Here is a 25825-nt window from a genome sequence, read left to right on the forward strand (position 1 = left end):
TTTAAAATAGAATAGAATAGAATAAATAAAATAAAATAAAAAATTTTAAGTGTCAACATGATATCTACTCTCCACCCTTCTTTTAAACAACTCATACTACTTCTTATGTGTTCTTTCCCAACCTTTGCCATTATCCCTATTTGATGCTGAAAAATTTCTAGGTGACATCAAGAATATTTTTATATTATTAACAGGAGCTGTTGGACCTCAAAAGTAATGTTTCTTTTTAAAAATTGGTAGTCCAGAAATCAGTTTTGCTTTCTTTGTCCTCACTTCTGTTTCTCCATAAGTTTTGTGTGTGTGTATATATATATATATATATATATGACATGCTCTTTGCTTTGTTATTGCCATATAGTCTCAATTGTGGAGTCTTTCCACCTAGTTGACTTTGATAGATTCTATTTTAAGTAACTCAAAGGAAAAAATACAGGTAAAATTTTTATCATATTTTGTGCTTCTTTCTGTTTAGAAATTACAATGCCAATGTGAACATAATACCTGTGGGGAGAATTGCAATATGTGTTGTCCTGGGTACCATCAGCAACCCTGGAGACCTGGGACCATTTCTTCTGGTAACACATGTGAAGGTAAATACACTTAGAATTTGGAGAATGTAGGACCATTTTCCTCTTAATATGCTTACATTTTTTTGAGTTATGGTGTTGGAGGAGAATATTGAAAGTGCCATGGACTGCCAAAAGAACCAATAGATATGTTTTGGAAGAAGTGCAGCCAGAGTGCTCCTTAGAGGCCAAGATGGCCAAACTTCGTCTCTCATACTTTGGACATAATGTTAGGAGGGAGCAGTCGCTGGAGAAGGATATCATGTTTGGTAAGGTGGAGGGTCAGAGAAAAGAGGAAGACCCCCAACAAGATGGATTGGCCAAGTGACAGCATCGATGGACTCAAATGTGGCAACAGAATTGAGGTTGGCCCAGGATTGGACATTGTTTCGTTCTGCTGTGCATAGGGTCGCTATGAGTCGGTACCGACTCGATGGCACCTAACAACAACAACATGCTTACATTTACAGTGATTTAACAGCTTTTGTAATTGGGAAATAACTTGTTTCCTCAGAAATTCAAATAGTTCCTAAAGCTTCAGATTACCTTAGTAAAATTTAAACTGGTATTGCCTAACTGCATATTTTCAGATTTGATAATTTATCTACTTATAGAGTTAGCTGTTAAGGTGATATGAAATGTTGTTTCTCAAAAGAGTTGCACATGATTCCATTTTGTTGATTCAACATAATATATTCCACCAGTTCCCTATCAATGAATATTTTGTTTGTTATTAAACTTTTTGTTTAAGAAATGGTACAACGATTAACCCTGTGCATGCTACTTATATTTACTCAAGATATAATTGCAGAAGATGTGTAAGCATTACTGTGATAATGCCTCCCAATAGCCCTTGACAAGACTGCCCATATCCTGTTAAAATGATTTCTCCTCTAATTTTAATTTTATTTCATAGTCATAGAACTTTACTTAGGGAGAGAAGTCCTTTCTGTACATGGGACATCATGTGTGTATAAACTGAGATGTTGAAATATTCTCCTAGAGTGTAATTGTCACAATAAAGCCACAGACTGTTACTATGATGAAAATGTTGCACATCAGAAGAGAAGTTTGAATACTGCTGGACAGTTCCAAGGAGGAGGAGTTTGTATAAACTGTGGCCAGAACACCGTGGGGATCAACTGCGAAACCTGTCTTGATGGATATTACAGACCACACAAAGTAAGAGGATTTCTTCACCATGATTGAGCTTCATCTTCTTCCCAGATACAAAAATGATGCCTTACCAACTTTCAACCTCACTATTAGAGACACTTTTACTTTCATAATATTTCCTTTATGTTCTTATGCTATTATTTCTCCACTATAACTGAGCTGTTCAGATATGTATTTCCTAGTCTATCTGTCCTATGTTATAACTTAAGGTAAGATGCTTATTCATTATGATCTAACATGAAATTTTCAACCCACTAACCTGGTTTTTACAATAATAAATATGAATATTCAACCAATAACTTTTGCTGTTAAGTACCATTGATCGATTTCAGCTCATAGCAACACCATATAGGGTTTCCAAGGCAATAAATCTTTGTGGGAGCAGAGAACACTTTCTTTCTCCCACATAGCAGTTGGTGGGCTCAAACTTCCTACCTTGTGGTTCTCAGTCCAGTGCTTATCCTACAGAATCGCCTTAGTCCCAACCAATAACTAAAGTAATAATGTATCTTTTCCATAGGAGATGCTTAGTAAAGCCTCAATTAAATTGTTATTTAGTTGTTGTATGAGGATCTGCATTCATCTGATTATAAAACCAGTTGTTATTGGGTTGATTCCAATTCAGTGATTCCATTTGTGTCAATATAGAGCTGTGCTCCATAGGGTTTTCAGCGGTTAACATTTCCAAAGTAGATTGCCAGGCTTTACTTAGGAAGCACCTCTGGGTAGACTTGAGCCCCAGCCTATCATGTGATAGTCGAGTGCATTAACATTTGTACCACCCAGGAGCTCCCAGACTGATTATCAGTGATACTTAAAATAAGACTCTGACAGATGACAGAGAGGGTAACCCCACTGGTAAAGGGAAAGGATGACATTTTCTAGTGATGCTAACTGCTCTCACCATCAAAAGGATGTTTGAGATTTCCTGATTTAAGAGCACCTTATCTTCCTGAAGCCTATACCCCTTGCTAAATTAAATCAGTATAATAATTACATCTTGAGTAAAAAGCAGATGCCTTGTCATTAATATTATTGTTGAAGTTATTGCTGATATTGCAGCTATTTCTGATAAAATAATTTAGAACAACCTCTTTCTTTCAGGTTTCTCCCTATGAGGATGCCCCTTGCTATCCCTGTGACTGTGACCCCGTGGGGTCCCTCAGTTCTGTCTGTATTACGGATGATCTCAATTCTGACTTACAGAATGGTATGTACTTGATTCATTTTTGGGCTGGTAAGTGATTTGAGGGGATAGGATAGATTTGAGCCTGTTGTTGTTAAGTACCATTAAGTCGGTTCTGACCCAGAACAACCCTGTATAGAGTTTATGAGGAGCAGCTGGTGACCCTGAACCGCTGACTTTGCAGTCATTAACTGCAAAACCCACTGCATTAACCCACAACACCACACCAGTGCAGCAATTTGTTAATATGAATCTTTGTTGACTCTTTTGTTCACCAGTATGCTATTGATAAATGCCATCAAGTCCGTTCCAACTCATAACGACCCTTGAAAGGGTTTCCAAGGAGTGGCTGGTGAGTTTGAACCGACAACCTTGCGGTTCAAACTGACCTTGTGGTCCAGTGCATTATCCTGCAGCGCCATACATATGAGGGAGCTTCAAAAAGTTCATGGAAAATTGCATTATCTTTTCATTCCATTTTCCCACAAACTTTTTGAATCCTCTCTTTTTTATGGAGTCCCTTTTATTCAGCAGGAAGTTTTCTAGGACCCAGGAATCTGTACCTGAACAAGATCATCAAAGTCCCTGTTCACAGTCAGGCACTAAATGAACAACACAGGGACAAGTGTCATGAGCATAAAAAGCAAAGTTAGCACTTGTGTCTGGAGGGAGACAGGATGTGGAGGTAACAACCTCAGGGTGATGAAATGATGTTTAAGCAGATAAGTGAGTATTTGATGTAAGAGGATAAGGCTCAGGTTAAGCCTATCTGAAACAGTAAGTAGCATTTGCTGGTTTTAGCACCTAGAAGACACACAAAGGCTATTACAGACATCATCCTACAAAGCAAGCAAATCCTCTAGTTAGTTTTATAAATTCCGGTGTTCTTCCTAAATTAAAACTGCCTAAAGGGATTGCAAATACCAGAGTCTACCGAATAAGTTGCATCTGTTCAAAGAATTCTGTGACCCACATCCATTTCCCAGGCAGTGGCTGTTAAAATGGGTTTTGAACAATCAGGAATGACATGCATCAGGAATGTAGACGGTAAATCACACAGTTGTACTAATTGCACAGGCCACTGGTAATGGGATCAGGATAATGACGATGACAACTAGTCGTGATTGGGTTTGTAAAAAATATGTATGTCACTGAAACTTAGCAACCATGTTTTTGTTGTTAAGTACCATCGAGTTGGTTCTGGCTCAAAGCCAACCTCGCAGCTCAAACTGACAATTTGGTCCAATGCATTAACCCACAGCACCATACCAGGACTCCTAACAAACAATAGACAGAAATTATTTAACATATATTGCAGGCAACTCAGAATAGTTGGTCAAGGTTACATAACAGGAAGTTTAAGCGCTGCATTAAGAGCAAAGGCAGTGCTATTTCTCCTCCATCATTGGCCTCTGTATAAATGGTGCTTGGGTGAAAAGTGACCTTCTGCAACTTCAGGGGAAGCAGAAAGAACTAAGAACATCAGCATTGGCCACCCACTTCTGACACCAACTGTCTCTCCTACAGCACTCGATACTTCTCTGTGCTACCGTAGCCACACAAAACTCACAGGGATAGTCACAGTTATGGGGTTTATTAGGGAAGTTGCTGTTGCTGTTGTTATGTGCTGTCATGTCTGTTCTGACTCATAGCGACCCTGTATAAAGTTTCCAAGGAGTGGCTGGTGAATTTGAACCACTGACCTTGCAATTCAAACTAACCTTACAGTCTAGTGCATTATCCTGCAGTGCCACACTAGGAAGTAACAGGTTAGGGAAGTAACAGATTACAATTCAGGATCAGAAACTACTCAGGATACAGTTCTTCAATCAAAACAGCCTCTTCTCAGCTAGTCCCAAAGACATGCCTTTCTCTAGGCTTTTGCTCTTCTGCCTGGCTCCTTCCCTGCTTGGACAAGTGTTACAGTTTCTTTATAACTCTACCAATAAGTTCTCAGAGGCACTCCACTCCAACAGCAAGTCTCTGCCCACCGGGATTCAGCTTTCTCACTTTGGGGGTCCAGAAGCCCACAATACCTTCTCCTGATGGTCTTCTCATACTGGAGCCACCACTGCCCTGCCACTCACTGTCTCCAGCATCACAGCTCTGTTTCCTGAATTCAGGAGGCTTAGCACAGGGATTTTGGATCTAAAGTGCTTTTCACTCCTGGCTCTTCTTTCTTGGTAATAGTGCTATCCACATTGCAGCCTCTAGGATGGCTCATTTTAAGTCAAGAGAAATGGCAAAATGGACCAACACCCTCCTCCCTAGTTAGGATTCCATACATCTTATATGCATGGTTCCACCCCACAAGTGTGCCATGTATTTTATTTACATTAATAACAAGCAGTCTAATCCCCTCCACCACTTGTCTGTGCGTTTGTTGTACTGTGGTGGCTTGCATGTATCTATGATGTTGGAACTATGCCACTGGTATTTTAAATATTCACAGGATCACCCGTGGTGGACAGGTTTCAACAGAGTTTCAAGACTAAGAAGAAGGAGACATGGACAACTTCTGAATGTTTATCACAGAAGAGCTTATAAATAACAGTAGTACATTGTCAGACATGGTGCTGGAAGATGAAAATATTGTGAATAGCATTAAAATATTGTCAGATATAGTGCCAGAAGTAGAGTTGACCATGCTCATGTGAATGGAGTAAAGCTTTCAGAACTTTCATTTGCTGACTGGTCACAATTCAAAATGAGGAGAGATAACTGTAAACATCCATGAATAATTGGAAAATGGACAAGTCGCCTTGATTGGGAATGTATGAAGTATGAATCTAGGAAAAGTGGAAGTTGTCAAAAATAAAACAGAATGTATAAAAAGTGGTATCTTAGACATTAGTGAACTGAAATGGACTAGATTGGTCATTTTGAATCTGACAACCATATATGGTTTACTATGCTGGGAATGGCAAATTCAAAAGCAGTGGTATAGAATTCATCATCAAAAGAACATTTCAAGATCTATCTTGAAGTACAACGTTGTCTCTGATAGGATACTATCCATACATTAATACCACTGTTATTCAAATTTAAGAACTAACCACTAAAGCCAATGATGATGAAATTGAAGAACTCAACCAACTTCTTCGGAGTCCTGGTGTGGCACTGTGGACTAATGTGTCAGACTGCAAAGTCGTTTGAACTGCAAGGTTGGTGGTTCAAGCTCACCAGCTGCTCCTTGGAAACCTTATACAGGGTTGCTATGAATCAGAATCAACTCTTCAGCACTTAACAACAACAACAACCAACTTCTTCAGTATGAAATTGATCAAACAGCCAATCAAGATGTACTGGTGATTGTGTTATACCCAGAATTCGGGGTCCTCAAAGACCACCCAGGAGCTGAGCCATGTACGATGCAAATACATAAGGGTAGTTTAATCAAGCGCGAGCCAGGTCTCTAACCTTATCCGACGCATCTGAATAGGGAAAGAGCCCTGAATTCATTGTCTGCAGGGTTTTTATAGAGTTTTCAAACAGCTAAGGTTTCTCAGCTTTACAATCTTTGGATTGGTTAACAATTGGCAAACTATGAGATGTTACAGTTTAATTGGTCAGGACTGGTGGTCTTTGTTCTTAGGCTAGGGTAAAGGAAAACATCTGGCCTCTGGCATTGAGCTGCCAGGCTATTTATACATATATCATTTTCTTGGAGCTAGAGGACGTGTTCAGGCTAATGTACAGAATGGAGATTGACCTTGTCTCTGGAGGGAACTAAAAACTGAGGCCTTGTCTATTTAAAATGCTTTCCTGAGCCTGACTAGAGTTTAGTCAAGCAGTCTCTAGGTAGGCAAAATCAGGTAAAATCAGTTTGGTCCTTACAATTACTTGTGATTGGAATGCAAAGGTTGGAAACAAAGAAGGATCAGTAGTTGGAAAATATGGCCTTGGTGATGCTGGAGATATCGAGAGAATTTTGTAAGATCAATGTCTTATTCCTTGCAAATACATTTTTAAAACAGCATACAGATAGACTTCGTCAGATGGAATGTACAGTAATAAAATTGACTATAACTGTGGGAAGAGATGGTGGAAATGCTCAATATCATCAGCCAAAACAAGATCAGGGGCCAACTGTATAACAGACTATCAATTGCTTATATGCAAGTTCAGGCTGAAACTGAAGAAAATTAAAGCAAGTCAATGAGAGCCAAACAATGACCTTGAACAGATCCTACCTGAATTTAGAGACCATCTGAAGAACAGATTTGAAGCATTAAACACTAATGACCAAAGACCAAAAGACCTGTGGAATGACATCAAGAACATCATACAGGAAGAAAACAAAAAGTCATTAAAAAGACAGAAAAGAAAAGAAAGACCAAAATGGATGGCAGAAGAGACTCTAAAACTTGCTGTCTAGCATAGAGATGCTAAAGCAAATGGAAGAAATAAGGAAGTAAAAGAGCTGAACAGAAAATTCCAAAGGGTAGTTCGAGAAGACAGTCAAGTATTATAACGAAATGTACAAAGACTTGGAGTTTGCTCAGATTTCTCAAGCTGAAAGAACAGAAGAAAAAAATCAAGCCATGACTTGCAAGATTGAAGGATTTTATGGGCAAATTTTTGAATGATGGAGAAAGCATCAGAAGATGATGTGTATATACAGAGTCACTGTACTGAAAATAAAAAGTCAAATAAATAAATATATGGTCGATATTCAACCATTTCAAGAGGTAGCATATCAAGAGCTTGTGGTAGAAGTTTGTGGTACAAGGAAGAAGTGCAAGCTGCACTGAAGACATTGGCGGAAAAACAAAGCTCCACAAACTATTGGAATGCAAATTGAAATAGTTCAAACTGTTGAAGCACTGGAGCTACTCACTCATCTATGCCAAGAAATTTGGAGAACAGCTACCTGCCCAACTGATTGGAAGAGATCCATATTTGTACCCATTCCAAAGAGACATCAATGCAGAAATCATTGAACAACATCATTGATATTGAATGCACATAAAATTCTGCTGAAGACAATTCAGAAGTGGTTACGCCGGTTCTGACAGAAATTCAAATGGATTCAGAAGAGGATGTGAAACTAAGGGATATCATTGTGGATGTAAGATGAATTTTAGCTGAAAGCAGAGAATGCCAGAAAGATATTTACTTGTGCTTTATTGACTATGCAAAGGCTTACTTACAACTGTGTGGATCAAGACAAGCTAAGGATAATATTGTAAAGAATAAATAGTCCAGAAAACTTAATTGTGCTCATGAGGAATCTGTACATAGACTAAGAAGCAGTGTTCAAACAGAACAAGGGATACTGAATGGTTTTAAATCAGGAGAGATTTGCACCAGGGTTGTCTCTTTTCATTATACTTACTCAATCTGTATGCTGAGCAAATATTCCAAGAAACTTGATTACATGACAAAGTACATGGCATCAGGATTAGAGGAAGACTCTAATAACAACTCGTGACATGCAGATGATTTAACCTTGCTTGCTGAAAGTGAAGAGGACTTGAAATACTTACTGATGAACATCACAGACTACAGCCTTTAGTGTAGATTGCACCTCCATGTAAAGAAAACAAAAACCCTCACAAATGGACCAGTAAATAACATCATGATAAATGGAGAAAAGATTGAAGTTGGCAAAAACTTCATTTTGCTTGGATCCACAGTCAACACTCATGTAAGCAATAGTTAAGAAATCAAATGACATATTGCATTGGGCAAATCTACTGCACAAGACCTCTTTAAACTTTTCAAGAGCAAAGAGGTTAGTTTGAAGACTAAGGTGTGTCTGATCTAACCCATAGTATTTAAATAACCTCATATGTATGTGAAAGGTGGACAGTGCATAAAGAAGACTGCTGAAGAACTGATGCATTTGAATTAAGGTGTTGGAGACAAATATTGAGAGTACCATGGACTGCCAGAAGAACAAAAAAATCTGTGTTGTAACAAGTACAGCCAGAATGTTCCTTAACCAGACTTCATTTCTCATACTTTAGACATGTTATCAGAAGGGATCAGTCCCTGGAGAAGGACATCATGCTTGGTAGAGAGTCAGAGAAAAAGAGGAAGACCACCAGTGATAGGGATTGGCACAGTGGCAGCAGCAATGGCTCAAGCTTAACAACTGTGACAATGGTCAGGAGTGGGCATTGGTGTGTGGTGTTGTGTTGTGCATAGGGTTGCTATGAGGCAGAACTGACTTGACAGCACCTAACAACAACAACAACAAATTAGTCCTCTTAGTGGATTGCATGCACCTCATATTGGCATGCTGTTGTTGTTAAGTATAATGTTGTTAAGAACATTCAGGTATAACTTTCATGCAGACATATAAACATATATCCATAGTGTCCATCAGTTCTGAGGAGCAGCTGGTGGTTTGGAACCACCAACTTTGCAGTGCAAACTGACCTTGGGATCCAATGCTTATCCTACAGCACCACACCAGTCCTGGTGCAGGTTAATGTGCTGTGGGTTAATGTGCTGGACTGCGCAGCTGGTTTCAACTGCAAGGTTGGTGGTTCAAGCTTACCAGCTGATCCTCGGAAACCCTATACAGGGTTGCTATGGGTTAGAACTGACTCTATGGCACTTAACAACAACAATTATACAATCATTTGGTGGCAGTTACGAAGACTGTGGCTCAAAGAGCCATATCAAATAATTCCTTGCACCAAACCTCTGTGGTTTTGTTTTTGTTTTCAACAACTTTATTTTGCTATACTTAACAACAACATACTTAACAACATACCACACAGTTTAACCATTTAAAGTACACATTTCAGTATTTTCTAGTATATTCATGGCAACCACCCTATAAAATACAAAGACATTTTCATCACCCTCAAAAGAAATCCCATCCTTATAAATGGTCATCCATTTTGTCTCCTCTTCCAACCCCGCCACTCGCCCTTATCACCCACTAATGAAATTTGCAGCTCTATAGATTTGCATATTCTGGACATTTTGTGTAAATGGAGCCAGGCTGTTTGTGATCTTTTGCGACTGGTTTCTCTTACTTAGCATAATGTTTTCAAATTTCATCCATGTTAATAGCATTTATCACTACTTCATACCTTTTTATTGTTAAATCATATTCCATTGAATGGATATACTCAATTTGATTTATACATTCATCAGTTGGTGCACCTTTTGGCTATTGTAATCAGTGTTGCTGTGAACATTCAGGTATGTCTTCGTTTGGTTTTTCTTGGCTATAGGAGTGGAATTGCTGGGTCATATGGTAACTATATGCTTACCATTTTGAAGAAATGCCAAATAGTCTTCCAAAGTTGTTGCACCCTTTTGTTTTACACTTTACATTACCACCTGTTTTTGTGCTTTTTAAGTAGAGTACGCTAATTCATTACATATTGTCAATGGCTACTTTTGAGCAACAATGGCTCAACTGAGTAGTTACAACAGAGACTCTGTGACCAAAAGGCCTGAAAGATTTCTAGAAAGACCCTTTATAGAAGGAGTTTGCCAACCTCTGATGTAAACCTCTTTGATGGTCATGTTTGAACAATGCCATTTTTATCTTTCCAGGGAAGTGGCCAGGTCAGTGTCCATGTAAGGAAGGTTATGCAGGAGAAAAATGTGATCGCTGTGAGTTTGGCTATTCGGGGTACCCCAGCTGTGTTCGCTGTGAGTGCAGTCCAGCCGGCAGCGTGAATGAAGACCCCTGCACAGAGCCTTGTCTCTGCAAGGTATGTGTCAGGCCCAGGTGAAACATGTCCCTCGTACTTCCTTAGGTTTTGGCTCGGATGGTCTCCTCTTGAGTAAACGGTAATGTTAAAGCAGAACACCCCTTTCCTTATGGCTTCTTTAGAAGTATGTGACAATGTGTTGGCCATATTACACATCCCTGGATTTAGATGGCAGCTCTTTAGTTGGTATCTTATTAGCACTGGTCATATATCCTAGAGTCATTTCTGTGGCTTCTTAGATGAAGCCAAGCGTAGTATATTACTTTCTTTTAGGCCTTGGTTTGCAACTCACCTCTTCTATGAACTTTCTTTCAGTTTTGTGTATAGATGAGAACCAGGCAAATAGTAAATTTCTAAGAGCATTAATTAAAGATAGATATATGATGTTGGATTCCTTTTAAAGAGGAAATAAATAAGTCTAAGAAATGCGTTAGACTAATATTGGTGCGGTATTTTACTGGACAGTGTGATGTTAATAATAATTTTGCTTGATAATGTCTAGGGCTTCCTGTTGTACTGTATTTGATTATTATTTCCATGGAGCATATTGTTGTTGTTGTTGTTAAGTTCTGTTGAGTCGGCGCCCATTCATAGCAACTCTATATAGGATTTCTGAGGAACTACTGGTGGAGTTGAACCACCAACCTTGCAGTTAACAGTCCAGCACTTATTCTATAGTGCCACATCAGGACCCCATGGAAGCAGATGATAGGCACATTTTATACATGACTGCATGTATTTGTCACACTGCACAGTCTGAAGGCCCAGTCCTCCACAAGACTGTCATTGCTTCAGGCACCAGCCATGAGTCTGGCGGTCTCTAGGGCTACCTTCATTTCTGACTTTTGTTGTTGTTAAGTGCCTTCGAGTCAGTTCCAATTCATAGCAACCCTATATAGAGTTTCCAAGGAGCAGCTGGTGAATTTGAACTGCTGGCCTTGAGGTTCACAGTCCAGTGCTAATCCTACACTAGTTGGCTAAAAACTTGAGGGTGTCTTGATGACCACCCTCAGGTTTGATAACTCCTTAGAATGACTCGTAGAACTTAGGAAAGCACTGTGTTATGATTACAGTTTTATTATAGCTAAAGGATGCGAACCATGACCAGCCAAAGGGAGAAACAAATAGGGCAAGGTTTGTGGGGATTCCTAATATGAAGCTTCCTTGTTTTCAAAACACACCTCCCTCCCTCCCTCCCTCCCATATCATTACACTGATGTTTCATATACACAGTCTATCACCCAGGGAAGCTCACTGAAGCTTCTGTGTGCAGAGATTTGATTGACATTCTTTTACCTAGGCGTGATTGATTGAACCATTGCCAACGTAGTAGAGCTCAGTCCCCAGTTCCCTTGCCTCCCAGGAAATTTGGGTGATATCATGTGATTTAAAGTCCCAACCCTCTAGTCACATGGCTGGCCTTTCTGATGCAGCCAACTCCCATCCTAAGACTGTTGGTGTGGCCTACTTTACCTTGAGCCATCTTGGCCAGCATAAGATATCAGGTATGGTCCAAGGGTTCCATCAAGAATAATAACAATGACAGTCCCATCACTGAAGAAATGCTAAAGGTTCAGAGGTTATACAATAGGAGCCAGGGGCAAAGACCATGCCTATCTTTGGGCAAAGTTAATGTTTCACTAATCATTTATTAATTATCTATTAGTAGGAGTCCTGGTAGCACAGTAGTTAAGCTATTGTCTGCTAGCTGAGAGGTGGGTGGTTCGACCCATCAGATCTATTCCACAGGAGAATGATGTGGTTGTCTGTTTTCATAAAGACCACAGCCTTGGAAACCATATGGGACAGTTCTACCTACAGAATCATTATGAGTTGAAATCAACTTGATTCAATGGATTTAGTTTTACCACTTGTTAATGAGATAAGCAATTATATAGCCCTTTTCATGATGAAATTATATATCCCTTTTCAAATGCATGAAAGACCAGCAAAATGGAAGATTTATAACAGAAGAACAAAAGCCAGTTAAGTCTATTGTCCAAGCCCTGCATTTCCTAGCTTTATTCTTAACTATAAAATCAAATGATAAGTACTTCAAAATATTTAATTCTAGAAATGTGGGGAAAAAATGAGGTAGTTTGCTCTCATAGAGATCACAGCCTTGGAAACCCTATTGGGCTTCCTCCATCCTATAAAGTTGTTTTGAGTTGGAACCAATTAGACAACACATAACAACCAACAACATATGGAAATGTTGACTTCATGTCTGCTTATGAGTATTAATATTGTGTTTTTAAAAATATGTATCTTCCTGGACATGTTGGTTTCAAAAAACTAATCTTTCTGCCTAATTTGCAGGAAAATGTTGAAGGAAAAAACTGTGATCGCTGCAAGTCAGGATTCTATAACTTGAAGGAAAGAAACCCCCAGGGCTGCTCTGAGTGCTTCTGCTTTGGTGTGTCTGATGTCTGCGACAGTCTTTCTTGGCCCATCAATCAGGTGGGAAACAGTTTCCATGAGCCGGGGTTTAATGCTGGTAACCTCAAATGAGGAGTGTTGTGAGCTATGGCTAGGAAGCAGTGAGGTCATGTCTTCACATAGCTCCTATCCACTAGGAACAGCTTCGACACAGATCAACCACAGCCCACTACTAAAGGGGCCTTGTGTCCTGAAGTTTCTTTATAGTATAGGCCATGTGTTTGTCCTGACATACATTTTCCTGTTGAAACCATATGATGAGCTGCTGTAATGGAATGCATACTGTTTAAGTGTCTTAAAAGCGTGGAAAGTGGACAGGTCAGATATCAGCCCTGAGGTCCTATAGAATGTTCTGAGCTCTAAAAAGCTGGCAGTGCAAATAGTACCCTTCAATGGCTGGATGATCACAACTCGACTAGAGGAAGAAAGAAAAGAAAAAAAAAATGTAATCTGCTGCAATGTGATGAACTTGTCCTATACTTATGGCTGTAGTAGCTTAAAAGAGGGAAGGAATGTTCACAGCAAGGATCATTCCCACCCCCTCTGTACACAGAGTTGATAGGAAAGGGCAACTAAGACATTGGCTACCTAAAATGGGAGTGCTATAAAGGCACAAAGTGACTGGCTTACAAGTTTTCAAGAGGGAGCTTAGTTTCAGAGGGTGCAGGGGAAGGTAGAATCTCTACTAAGTAGTTTTCAACCTGTATAGATGGGGCTGGTGAAAGGAGATGGGGATAAAATTGTTGTGGTTCAGTAGTGAGTACTTGTTATCAGGACTGATTGCTATTTTTGCAAATGTAAAGGCAGACATTTTGTAACAAAAGAGGGAAACGGTTGATCTTGTAGTCCAGGAGCGGAGGACCCTGGGACCATAAAGGGAGATGAGATGAGCAAGAGCGGAGTGTGGGAAGCTATTCAGAGAAGCAGGGATGCCAGAGATGGAGGCAGAGATGATGATGTGAAGAAATGGAGCGGCTGGGGACTCCAGACTCATGGAGGGAGTGGGACTGTATACTGGCGGCTGGGCGGCTGGCATGCAGGGTATGACCTTTGGTGGTTTGAATGATTATATTCAAACCTGAGTGTTTTGGTGTACATGAAAAACAAAAACAAAAAAACAGAGGCATAGAAGCAAATACTGTTGAATGATGATGCATGGAGGGGATTTTAAGCATTGCAATGAAATGAAATATGATAGGATGAATGTAAAGCTGATGTTCTCCCATGTAAACTATCACTCAATTCACAATAAAAGCTTAAGGGAAAAAAAAGCTGGCAGGAAGAGAGAGCTCCAGTGACAAAGCAGATGGCACAGGATTATGAGAAACAGGCTAAGTACCTCCAGCTGTTTGGAGAATGCGGAGCTCTGAGGGACAGATTGAGGGTAGTGCTTGAGCAGATAACTAAGGGAGAGAGAGTGTGATGGCTGAAGGACAGGGAGAGCTGCAGGGGATGGGTCATCCTGCTGCTGTCCACCTTTCTTCCCAACTCTCCCCATCTCCAGAGACCAGTTTCCAGTACAGGAGGTATTAGTGTGGAGGGCTAGTCTTTGTGTTGCCTTCTCTTTCCTTCTTTGCCATCTTTCCATCTTATCAACACCTAAAATGAAGATAGTTCCTGTGGTCACCAGCTGGGGCTATTGTTTGTCACTTCTAAACAATACTGTTAAATTAGGAATATAGATTCTGGAGGTCATTACTATACATGCTTAGCATTGGGTTAAAGGCAGGGGCAACAGAGAAAGGAGAATCGGGATTAGCAAATGACATTTTACTTGATGCATTTATGACATTCTTTGTTATTTTAAAATGTACTAGCTAATTTTCTTATACTTGATCTGGATTTGAGGGATATGTTTGACTCATCATCAGGTTTTCTTGGTCCTTGGAAAATAAAAAGGTCACACACAAGTTCACGTGATTCTACAATCACAATTGTGTTAACCCCATCATGAGCTGAGTTGTATGGGCTTACCTCTTCATTTTGAACATATTAGTCCTGGACTAGGTGAAATTAAAGGTGCCTTCCAGTTTCTGTTCTAAAATCCTTGGGTTGTTTTTAAGGTCAAAGACATGTCTGGGTGGCTGGTCACTGACTTGGTCAGTTCGTATACAATCCAGTCTCAGCAGGATCCATTTCGTGGACGTCATCAAATCAGCATCAACAACTCTGCAGTCATTCAAAGGCTTACCTCCCAGTACTATTGGTCAGCTCCTAAGACATACCTAGGGAATAAGGTAAGGTCACAGATGAAAGGAACAGCATCTGGGAAGAAGATCTCTAAGAATATTAAGACAAACTGTCTTAAACTTAAATAGAAAATTTCATAGTATTTGCTTACATCTGATTCATAGTATCTTTTTTATCCTTTGCCCATTCTTTTATTGCATCATTAAGGTCTGAACAGACTCAACGGCACTTGACAACAACAGCTTATTCCTCTTGGCCTTGTTATTCTTGTTGTGTGCCATTAAGTTGTTTCTGACTCACATAAACCTGATAGCATCTGGTGGGTTTGCGTTGTTGACCTTGTGGTTACCTGAACTCCCAGTTCATAGGACGATTGTATAAAATTGTCTCCAGTGATGGACCATTTATTTTCCTTCCCTGGATTCTTGAACCACGTGGCCTTTTAATGAAGTATCAGTCACATTCCTGCTTTGTTCTTAGTTGGTTGTATCTTTATCTTAGCATCCCCATGACTTTGTAAAGGAAATATAGAAAACACTTAGAGGTTTGTGTAATATACTCTTTTTTCACTTTCATTACCATTCAAAACTATTACTCACACAAAGTTCACATTCAGGGAATATACTTTTAAGAAAATACAAAATAGTTCTTTAACAATATAGACTTGGTTTATATGATTTAACCTTTCCTTTCCCATGCCTTCTTACTAATTATGTCCCTCTGCCTAGAATCTCATCAACCTGAAAATGCATCCAGTGAAATAGATCTACTCAATAACTATAACTCCTCACTGACCTTAACAGTGCATTTGATTTCTTTGAAATTAATGTGAATATTTAAATTTCATAGTAGCTTATAGCTTGGTAAATTTCTAGTTCGTTTGTTGTGATATTTTAATTTTATACCTTGCTTTATGTATTTTAAATAATGTTTATTTTTCAAAATGATACATTTCCTCATCAAATTATGATCCTAGAAGATGTGGCATACATTCTAACTTAATCATTTCAGCTGACTGCATTTGGTAGATTCCTGAAATACACAGTGTCTTATGATATTCCAGTAGAGGCAATGGACAGTGACCTAGTGTCTCACACCGATGTTATCATTAAGGTAATTATTTTTACATTGTTTTGGATTGAACTTTAGGGCTTTGTGGGCAATAGATAGCTCTATGAATCAAAGTGACTCAGGGAGGCCATTTTAACCGTTATCATGACCAAGTAGCCAATCAGCAGTGGTACATCTTCTGAATCAATAAGATTCATGTGACTGAGTGAGCATATGTCTTTGGACCCATTGCCCAAGTTGCCTCAGAATGGCACAAGTTGCTCACCTCTTCATCACTGCAGCTTGCCCAACTTCTCACATTTAAAAAAGGAAGTGAGCTTTTGCTGCCACTTCAGAACTACTTTTTCAACCCTTTAAATGCCACTTCTCCCCTCCTGCCACTTCCTTCCCAAAGGAATCAATTAGGTGGTGTTGGCCACAAGAGAATCAGTGATGTGCTACCAGTTGTATATGTTCCTCTTGCCCATCTTCTACCTTTGCCACGTAGCCTCCTTCTCCAAGAGACACATCTCCACAGAGCTTGCCTCTCCCAGGATTCCCAAAATGGCAGCACTAAGGGGTCTTCAAGAAGCTCTGGTAGTGTAGTGATTACGAATTGGGCTGTGAACCTTAAGGACAGCAGTTCAAAACTACCATCTGTTCCATGGGAGAAAGATGAGGCTTTCTGCTCCCGTAAAGATTTACAGCCTTGGAAACCCTGTGCAGGGTCTCTATGGGTCGGAATCGACTCAACAGCACTTACCAACAACAAGAAAGGGATCTGCAGTGCATTTAGGCAGAAACAGTTTTAGTTCCTCCCAGATTCCTCCCTCTCAACTCCACAGTAGTTGGAAGCTGTGTACAATGACTGATGTTCGTTAAAAGCAATTCTAAGTAATAGCTTTCTTATGCGCTTTAAAGATGAAGGATGTCAGATTGGTTTCTTTGTTGAAAGTTAGGGCAAATGCATGCCTTTGTTTCTTTTCCCTCTCCCAGTAAAAGTCCACACTCTGAATTTATTATCTGATTCCTTCTTAGAGGAATACAATGAAACAACTTCTCTGATAGCCTTGAACCAAGAGTGATAGATTCCATGTTTCTTGTCACATCAACCTATGCACAGTGAAAAGCTAGTTTGATGAATAAAAATCTTGATTTTGTTTTTTGATCATGAAATTGAATTACAGATACATTTTCTCTTACTTTTAAATGTTAGGGAAATGGACTCACTTTAAGCACACAGGCTGAGGGCTTATCATTGCAACCCTATGAAGAGTACATCAATGTGGTGAGACTGGTGCCTGAGAACTTCCAAGACTTTAACAACAAAAGGGAGATAGATCGTGACCAGCTCATGACTGTCCTTGCCAATATGACACATCTCTTGATCAGAGCCAGCTACAATTCTGCTAAAAGAGCTCTCTACAGGTATAGATTGAAGAGGAAGAAAACTTTGACATTATCTTTAGTTATATATTTTAAGCTTATATGTATTTGACTTTTATTAGTGTAAGTATACAGTAAATGAAATTAAATGTCTCCAAAATTATTATTTTTATTAGCATGATTTTATTGAAGATGTAAGAATAGTTGTCCATGACAAATACATCTTTAGAAGAGAGACTTGGTGTCAGGTTCTGAAATGTTCTAGGGAATTAAGAAATGCCTAATGGGTTAACAACTCTTTGGGGTCTGGTTCTCCCACTTCTGATTTTAATGCCTTTAAGTTTTACAGAGTATATTTAAATTAATGTGTCTATCTTTGACCATTGTATTGTTTTGAGATGGTCACATTCTGATGTGCATGGCCAAGCATAAAAGGTGGATGCTGCTAAAGCAAACATAGAATTACACTAGAAGCATTCAAGGTATGAGGATGGGATGGATGAAATTTTCTAAAGTGCTCCAACTCCAAAGGGGTAGAGCCATTCCCACAGCTGTCTATTCCATGAGCAAAGCGCATGTTGCACCAAATGTTCAAGAAGTTGGTGACAGGGAATAATGGTGGCTCCCAGAGAGCCTAATGGTGTAAAAACCTTGTTACAAAAGTCACATCACCATTTTGTTTGAATTCTATCTTTTAAGAACCTGTCTTCCTTGAGGTGTTTTAGGGTATCATCTGTGAGTATATAAGTCCTATACCAAGTCCTGTGTGTTTGCAGACTTGATTCTGTCTCTCTGGATACGGCAAACCCTAATGTTATCGACTTGGACCTGGCCACTGAGGTAGAGCACTGTGAATGTCCCCCAGGCTATTCGGGTATCTCTTGTGAGGTAAGGCCTCTCAGTCCAACTATTGTCTTCATTTTCATTCTTGCCTAAGTGGGGAATGTGCATTGAAGGTGTGTAATAATACATATTTGAATTTGAATTTTAGAAATGTAATACTTGGCTCAAACTATTTGGGACTATCAGCACATCTGAATATTTATAGGAACATTGAAATTTAAGGATATAACAAATGAAATTAGCTGTTTAAAGAGAACTGATACCTCTACTGGGTGGGATGGACACCTGGAAATAACCTGATTAAGTGCTGCTCTCTTACAAGAAGTGCTTTTGTAGAAGTCCGCATTCTTTAATTTATTATTGAGTTAATTCCTTTTTTCAAAATACAGTGAACCAACTCCTGTAAAAATCCTGAACCAAGTTGCATAGCATGGTAGCACCAACAATGCATTGAAGTGTTTCAGAATTTGTGAGAATGACAGAGAACTCAGCAATATTTCTTTCTTTTGAGCATATGTTTGTTATGAGTCAGAACCTACTCAACAGCACTTAATGACTTGAGTTTCAAACACAACACAAATTTGTTAAGCTTCTTTTCAGTATATTGAACATTTACTACATACCCAGCCAAAAAAAAAAAAAAAAAAAATCAACAATAACAAATGTTTGGTATATTAATGCCCTGTCAAACGCAAGTGGCAATCTAATAGATATGAAACAATTGAATTGTTATATTATTCAAAGTATTGTGAATAAACAATATAATGGGGGAAACAAAATCCCGAACCAAGAATTATAGACCCCATCATATTTCTTGCCACCAAAACCCGAGCACAGTGAAAAATTATATTGCTGGATAAAAACCTTGATTTTATATTTTCATCATTAAATTGAATTACAGATCTTACAGCTGCATCTCCTACAGTGCTTTCTCTAGGAAACTAGAATGTTGAACAGCTTATATGTATCATAGTTGTTATTTATAAGGAAAATTGAGCCTGGTTGCTTATAAATGCTGTTGTAGGGAAGAAAAGGACCCCAAATTCAAATGTATATTGTTTGTTGCTGTTAAGTGCCCTCAAGTCTGTTCTGACTCATAGCGACCCTATGTAGGGTTTCCAAGGAGCAGCTGTTGAGTTTGAACCACTAACTTTTAGGTTCATAATCCAGTGATTATCCTACAGCACCACACTAGGATTCCAGTGTCTACTCTGTTGTTGTGAAGTGCCGAGTCAGTTCAGACTCATAATGACCATATGTATAGGGTTTCCTAGGAGCATCTGATGAGTTTGAACTGCCGACCTTGCATTTCAAACCACCTTTGTGGCTCAGTGCTTATGTTATAGAGACCATTTTATTAAGTCTTAAGACAAAAAACAAAGACAAATCATCTGGATGAGAAAGACTATCAGCATTAGATGTCCAAAGGGTTCATATCCGTGTGGTCAATTTATAGGGCACGGAGAACGAAGGAATTTCATCACAGAACCTCACATGGTGGCAGATCAATTCAACTGCCGCAGGCCAGACCATGGAAGGAAGTGGGAATGGGATTATTTCAGTTTAGAAGAGTTTATAGAATCGGCCCTGAGCCCCTCAGGGTATGACTCACTGCAGGATAATGCACTGGACTGCAAGGTCAGTTTGAGCTGCAAGGTTGGCAGTTCAAACCCACCAGCTGCTCTTTGGAAACATCTACAGGGTCACTGTGAGTCAGAACTGTCTTGACAGCATTTAACAACAACAACACAGTACCCCAATTTCCACTAAGGGACACACCCAGACAAGTTTCTGAGAGGGGACTGTCCCTCCCTAGACTGGCTAGGGGAATGGTAGTACATTCACTTTCAAATGCTCTCTGCTGGAGGGTGAAGCTGCCGCTCCACTGTAAGAAGTGTATGAAGTACTCAAGATGGCGACCATACTTAATGACAAGGCTCAAGATGGAGTTCAGGTTCTGACGGCTGGCCGCAGTCCTCTAAAGATGAACTGCCTTTGGATTTCAGACTCTAACACAACATTTACAAGTCACCACATACTTGACAGCTTTAGACAAGTCAGACCTAGTTTAAGAGGCATTTTGGCCCCAGTCTACTTTGGACATGAGTCTGAGAGGTGTGCACACCTGACTCTGAACCACACCTTACATCCGCTGGCCACAGAATCAAATTTTGTTCTGTGTTCCAGATTTTACATAGACATAGAACATGTCATAGGGTGGTTGTGATGAGTAATTAATTACTGCCTATTAGGTGGCTTCTTATAGGTAGAGAAAAGTATCCCTGGTGATCCTCAGTGCCTCTTATGTTCTTAACCCAAAGAAAGCACACCTATGATGTTTGGTTGGAGTCTCCGTGTGTGGTGCTGTAGGCTAAGCACTCAACCGCCAGGTTGGCGGTTCAAACTCACCAGCTGCTTTTCAGAAACCAACTCAACAGCACTTAACAATGTTTGGTAAACGGAACTGGTGTGGTTTGACACAGACCTGCACTTCCATAAGATGTTTGTCATTGTTAAGTGCCATCAAGTCTGTTCTAACTCACAGTGACCCTGTATAGGGTGTCTGAGAAGGGACTGGTGAGTTTGAACCACTGACCTTGCAGTTAGTAATCCTACTCCCACAGCAGGACTCCATAATATGTGTAATAGAACTTAATTAATTTTAAAGAAAGTGGGTGGAGAAAAGCCAAAGTTGAGAGACAAAATCCTTTTGATTGAAACACTGATAAAATGGCTGAGTGTTGCCTAATTGTAGTTTAAGGATGCTGTAGCAGGGCATCACTCAGGTATGTGCCGACTGCATTACCATGAAGTTGTGTGTGAACTTCTACCTATAAAAAGAAGTAGGGAACTGGATTATGATGATAGGTGCACAACTCGATAAATTTGCTTAGCATTGTTGAATTGTGCACGTACATGGGTGAATGTTATGGCGTATACGTGCTAGCTCAATGAATAAACTGTCTCTACCCATGAAAAATTGAGCAGTTGACTCTCCTCATATAGTAGACAGAAGGCTGCTGGGCATAGCCTACTGAGTGGCATTAGAAAGCATGGTCATTCTCCCTCCCACCCCCCTTTATTTTTCTTTTGCAGTCTTGTCTCTCTGGCTATTATCGAGTGGACGGAATACTCTTTGGAGGCATTTGCCAGCCATGTGAATGCCATGGCCACGCAACTGAATGTGATATTCATGGCACTTGCTTGGTGAGTTTATTGCTGAAACTGTGAATGCCTGTCTTTTGGTGAATATAGATCCATTTGCTGAGCAGAAGTGATTCTTAAAATAAGTGTTTTCTCCCCAGGAAGAAGATGTCTGACTTGGTATACCCCAAAGAAAAACTGTGGAATTTAATTTATTATATGAAAAGTTACTTGCTTTCTTTTTTTTTTTCCTTTTTTGAAAAAAAAATTAAGTTACTTTGGTGGGAGTAGAAATGGGATAGATAATTCATTGGAGTTTTGTTTTGTTTTTAATAAGAATAATGAAAAGGCTTATGATTCCCCTTTTCTTCCCCAAAATGTATTGAATGTATTAATTGACCTTTGATAATTTTTCCATGATTAGGATTATTGTTTTTTTCTATTAGGATATGTTTATTACCTTTATACTTAAGTACTTTTTTTTTTTTTTTTAATTGGGAACTGAGTGATATAGACATGGGAGAACATTGGCTATAAACAAGTCATTTCATTGCAATGATTACAATCTCCTCCATTCTCTCTGGGTTTTGTTTTTGTTTGTTTTTTGGTGGAGGGAGAGATGGTCACAGAAACACTCAAGAATATATAATAATTTAAACAACCAAAGGGCACATTCTGCAAGCCTGCCTCCTGGCCGCCAGTACCCAATCCCTCTCATTCCATGTATCCAGAGTCCTCAGCTGCTCCCTCTTTCCATGTCCTCATCTCTGCCTCCATATTTAAATTCACTTCACTTAAAGGCAAGTAATTATTTACCTACAAAGTTTTAATGTCACATAAAAGTAGAATATGTTGATCACTAGTTAAATTAAAAAGGACTGGAGCTTTTAAATAAGAGCATTTGTATTTTAAGCATTGTTGCATTATATACAATTAGGAGAATAATACAGCTTCGAGCAGTCAGCTTCATTTATGAAATATATAACAGTGTGGCGCTGTAGGATAAAGCACTGACTGCAAGGTCCATTTGACCACAAGGTCAGCAGTTCAAACTCACGAGCTGCTCCTTGGAAACCCTACACAGGGTTGCTAAGAGTCCAAACTGACTCGACGGCACTTAACAACAACTGTTGTTGTTGTTGTTAAGTGCCGTCGAGTCGGTTCCGACCCATAGCGACCCTGTACAGGGTTTCCGAGGGTGTAAATCTTTACGGGAGTAGAAAGCCTCATCTTTCTCCCGCGGAGCAGCTGGTAGTTTCGAACCGCTGACCTTAAGGTTCACAGCCCGATTCGTAACCACTACGCTACCAGAGCTCCTACAGCAGTTGTTAATTTGGATAGACACTTTAAACAAGTAACTTTTCCATTATGAGTTGAAATTGAGCTTTATAAATGTGCATTTTATTTTCTTGAGAATGAATTTTGGAGCAGCTACAGGGAAAACCTTAGTTTCAAACTTCCATCAGGTATTCTTTAAGGGCCTTAAGCCTAGAATCCTGGCCACACCACACTCCTGGTGCAAAGGAATCCTGACAGAGTGAATTCTGATGCTAATCAGTTACATTGTATTTACTATGCATGCTCTTTTCAAAGAGATTGGAGGAGCCACAGGGCTAGATAAATTCATGATCAGACCCTTATCTGTGCCCTGCATGTTTATTCTACCAGATGCCAAGTTTTCTTTGTCTGGTATTCATTTGAGTAAGTATGAATTGCAAGAAAAGATGCTTTGCACACAGACCTCAATCCCTTTAGAATCCATTCCATCAGCTTCTCTACTTGTTGTTATGTGCCTTGGAGCCAGTTCCGACTCACAGAGACGCTATGTAGAGTTTCTGAGACTGTAAATCTTTACGGGAGCAGAAAGCCTTATCTTTCTCCTGCAGAACAGCTGGTAGTTTCAAACTGCTGACCTTGAGATTAGCAGCCCAATTTGTAATCTCAGTGCTACCAGAGCTCCTTTCTAACTACTTGAGGATGTTGTTTTTCCCCCATGTAAACTACCATGTAATTATTCACAATAAAACATTAATTAAAAAAAAAAAAAGAAAAGAAAGAAACATTTAATTCCTCCTTTTTAAAAATGTAATTGTTCATAGCTCTTGTCCTTCTCTATAAGTACCCAGCTTTCCGGAGTTAACTACCTATTTATAGTTTGTTAAAGAGAAGATTCTAGTTGTTGTTGTTGTTAGGTGTCTTCCAGTCAGTTCTGACTCATAACGACCCTACACACAACAGTAAGAAACACAGCCTGATCCTGAGCCCTTCTCACAATTATTGTTATGGTTGAGTCATTTGCTACTGCCACTGTGCCAATCCATCTTTATCAAGCGTAATGTCCTTCTCCAGGGACTGGTTCCTCCTGATTACATGTCCACAGTGTGAGAAACAAAGTCTCGCTACCCTGGCTTCTAAGGAGCATGCTGACTGTACTCCTCCCAACACAGATTTGTACTTCTGGAAGTTCATGGTACTTTATAATACTTTTCTCCAACACCATAACTCAAGTGCATCAGCTCTTTTACGGTCTTCCTTATTCGTTGTCCAACTTTCACAGGAATATGAGGCAATAGAAAATACTATGGCTTGGGTCAGGCACACTTTAGTCCTCACACTGACATCTTTGCTTATTAACACTTAAAGAGGTCTTGTGCAGCAGACTTACCTAATGCAATATGTTTGATTTCTTGACTGCTTGCTGTTTGTTTCCATGAGTATTAATTGTGGATTCAAGCAGAAGAACTTCCTAATTATTTTCCCCAAAAGAAAGAAAACTCAATCTGGTCCTTGAATTAAATAAAACATATCAGACACTTGTTGCAAGTGAACATAACCAATATTTTTCTTTAATAACAGTTATTTGCATACTTTTTTAGCTCAACCTTGTAACTATTTGCCAAGGCCAGTTGCATTTGGAATTGATTTGGGTTAATTACCAAAACCAAGGTAGTATGGAGAATAGAGAGGAAAACAAAAAGGATCTAAGATTTTGCTACTTGCAGTTTTGTCTGGTGACCAACAGTGTTTTGACATCACCAGAAAGCTTTTGAGAAAACCAGAATTTCAAGCCCCCATCTCAGACCTATTGAGTCAGAGTCTACTTTAATCCAGTTGATTCCACATTTAACTGTGGAAATGCTGGTACCAGATAACACTAAATCACCATTAAAATCAAACTGTGAAAACCTGCTTGCTATAAAGTGAATGTAGTACGAATGATTCTATGGTGCCACACAGGTTTTAGCAGAGCTTCCAGACTAAGAAGAAAGACTAGCAATCTATTTTAGAAAATCAGCAAATGACAATTCTGTGGATCACAATGGTGTGATCCTGTTGTGTGTGTGGCTGCCATAACTCGATTCCAACTCATAGCCACTCCGTAGGACATGGAACAGAGTATGAACATTCAGTTCCAAAGGGATCCCACAGCTGTAATTCTTCATGGAAGCAGACTGCCAGATCATTCCTCCCTGGATTGACTGGTGGGTTCAAGTCCGCTAACCTTCTGCTTAGCAGCCAAATCTTTAACCATTAAACTACCAGGACTTCTTCATGGGCAATTCCTACTAGCCCTTTCGTTGTTGTTGTTAAGTGTCATCAAGTCGGTTCCGACCCATAGCGACCCTGAACAGGGTTTCCAAGGCTGTAAATCTTTATGGGAGCAGAAAGCCTCATCTTTCTCCCGTGGAACAACTGGTAGTTTTGAACTGCTGACCTTGTGGTTTGCAGCCCAATTCGTAACCACTTCCCTACCAGAGCTCTTTAATGTTATGTAAATCTGCTATCACTTTGAAACAATAGAACCAACCCCTACTTGCTACAAATTGTTCTTCACAATCCGGGCACTTGCTGCCTGTGTAGCTTTTAAATGATTGAAAAGCCCACTGTGATCAAGTCAGTTCCATATCATAGCACTCTAAAGGACAGAGAGGAACTACTCCACCATGTTGCCAACCCTGTAGATCTTTACAGAGGCAGATTCATCTTTCTCTCACAGAGTGGCTGTTGGGTTTGGACCCAATATTTAACCCCCTGCACCACCATGGCTCCTTTTTCTTGCACTTTGTTGTTGTTGTTGTTAAGTGCCATCGAGTCGGGTCCGACCCATAGCGACCCTGTACAGGGTTTCCGAGGGTGTAAATCTTTACGGGAGTAGAAAG

At 39.6% G+C, this 25825-nt stretch overlaps 1 protein-coding gene across 1 annotated transcript in view; it reads left to right on the forward strand.

Annotated features, from left to right (window-relative positions):
- The window catches only part of LAMA1 (laminin, alpha 1), a 217941-nt gene that overhangs the window by 88245 nt on the left and 103871 nt on the right, over window positions 1-25825 (forward strand). Inside the window, exons 7-16 of the mRNA XM_006868714.1 lie at window positions 473-590; window positions 1570-1748; window positions 2847-2952; window positions 10453-10613; window positions 12933-13073; window positions 15116-15289; window positions 16254-16355; window positions 17509-17720; window positions 18455-18566; window positions 21618-21728. Of these exons, the coding sequence (XP_006868776.1) occupies window positions 473-590; window positions 1570-1748; window positions 2847-2952; window positions 10453-10613; window positions 12933-13073; window positions 15116-15289; window positions 16254-16355; window positions 17509-17720; window positions 18455-18566; window positions 21618-21728 (1416 nt within the window). The remainder of the gene's footprint in view (window positions 1-472; window positions 591-1569; window positions 1749-2846; window positions 2953-10452; window positions 10614-12932; window positions 13074-15115; window positions 15290-16253; window positions 16356-17508; window positions 17721-18454; window positions 18567-21617; window positions 21729-25825) is intronic.

Source organism: Chrysochloris asiatica, unplaced genomic scaffold (genome assembly GCF_000296735.1).
Source record: "Chrysochloris asiatica unplaced genomic scaffold, ChrAsi1.0 scaffold00122, whole genome shotgun sequence".
NCBI classification, from domain to species: domain Eukaryota; kingdom Metazoa; phylum Chordata; class Mammalia; order Afrosoricida; family Chrysochloridae; genus Chrysochloris; species Chrysochloris asiatica.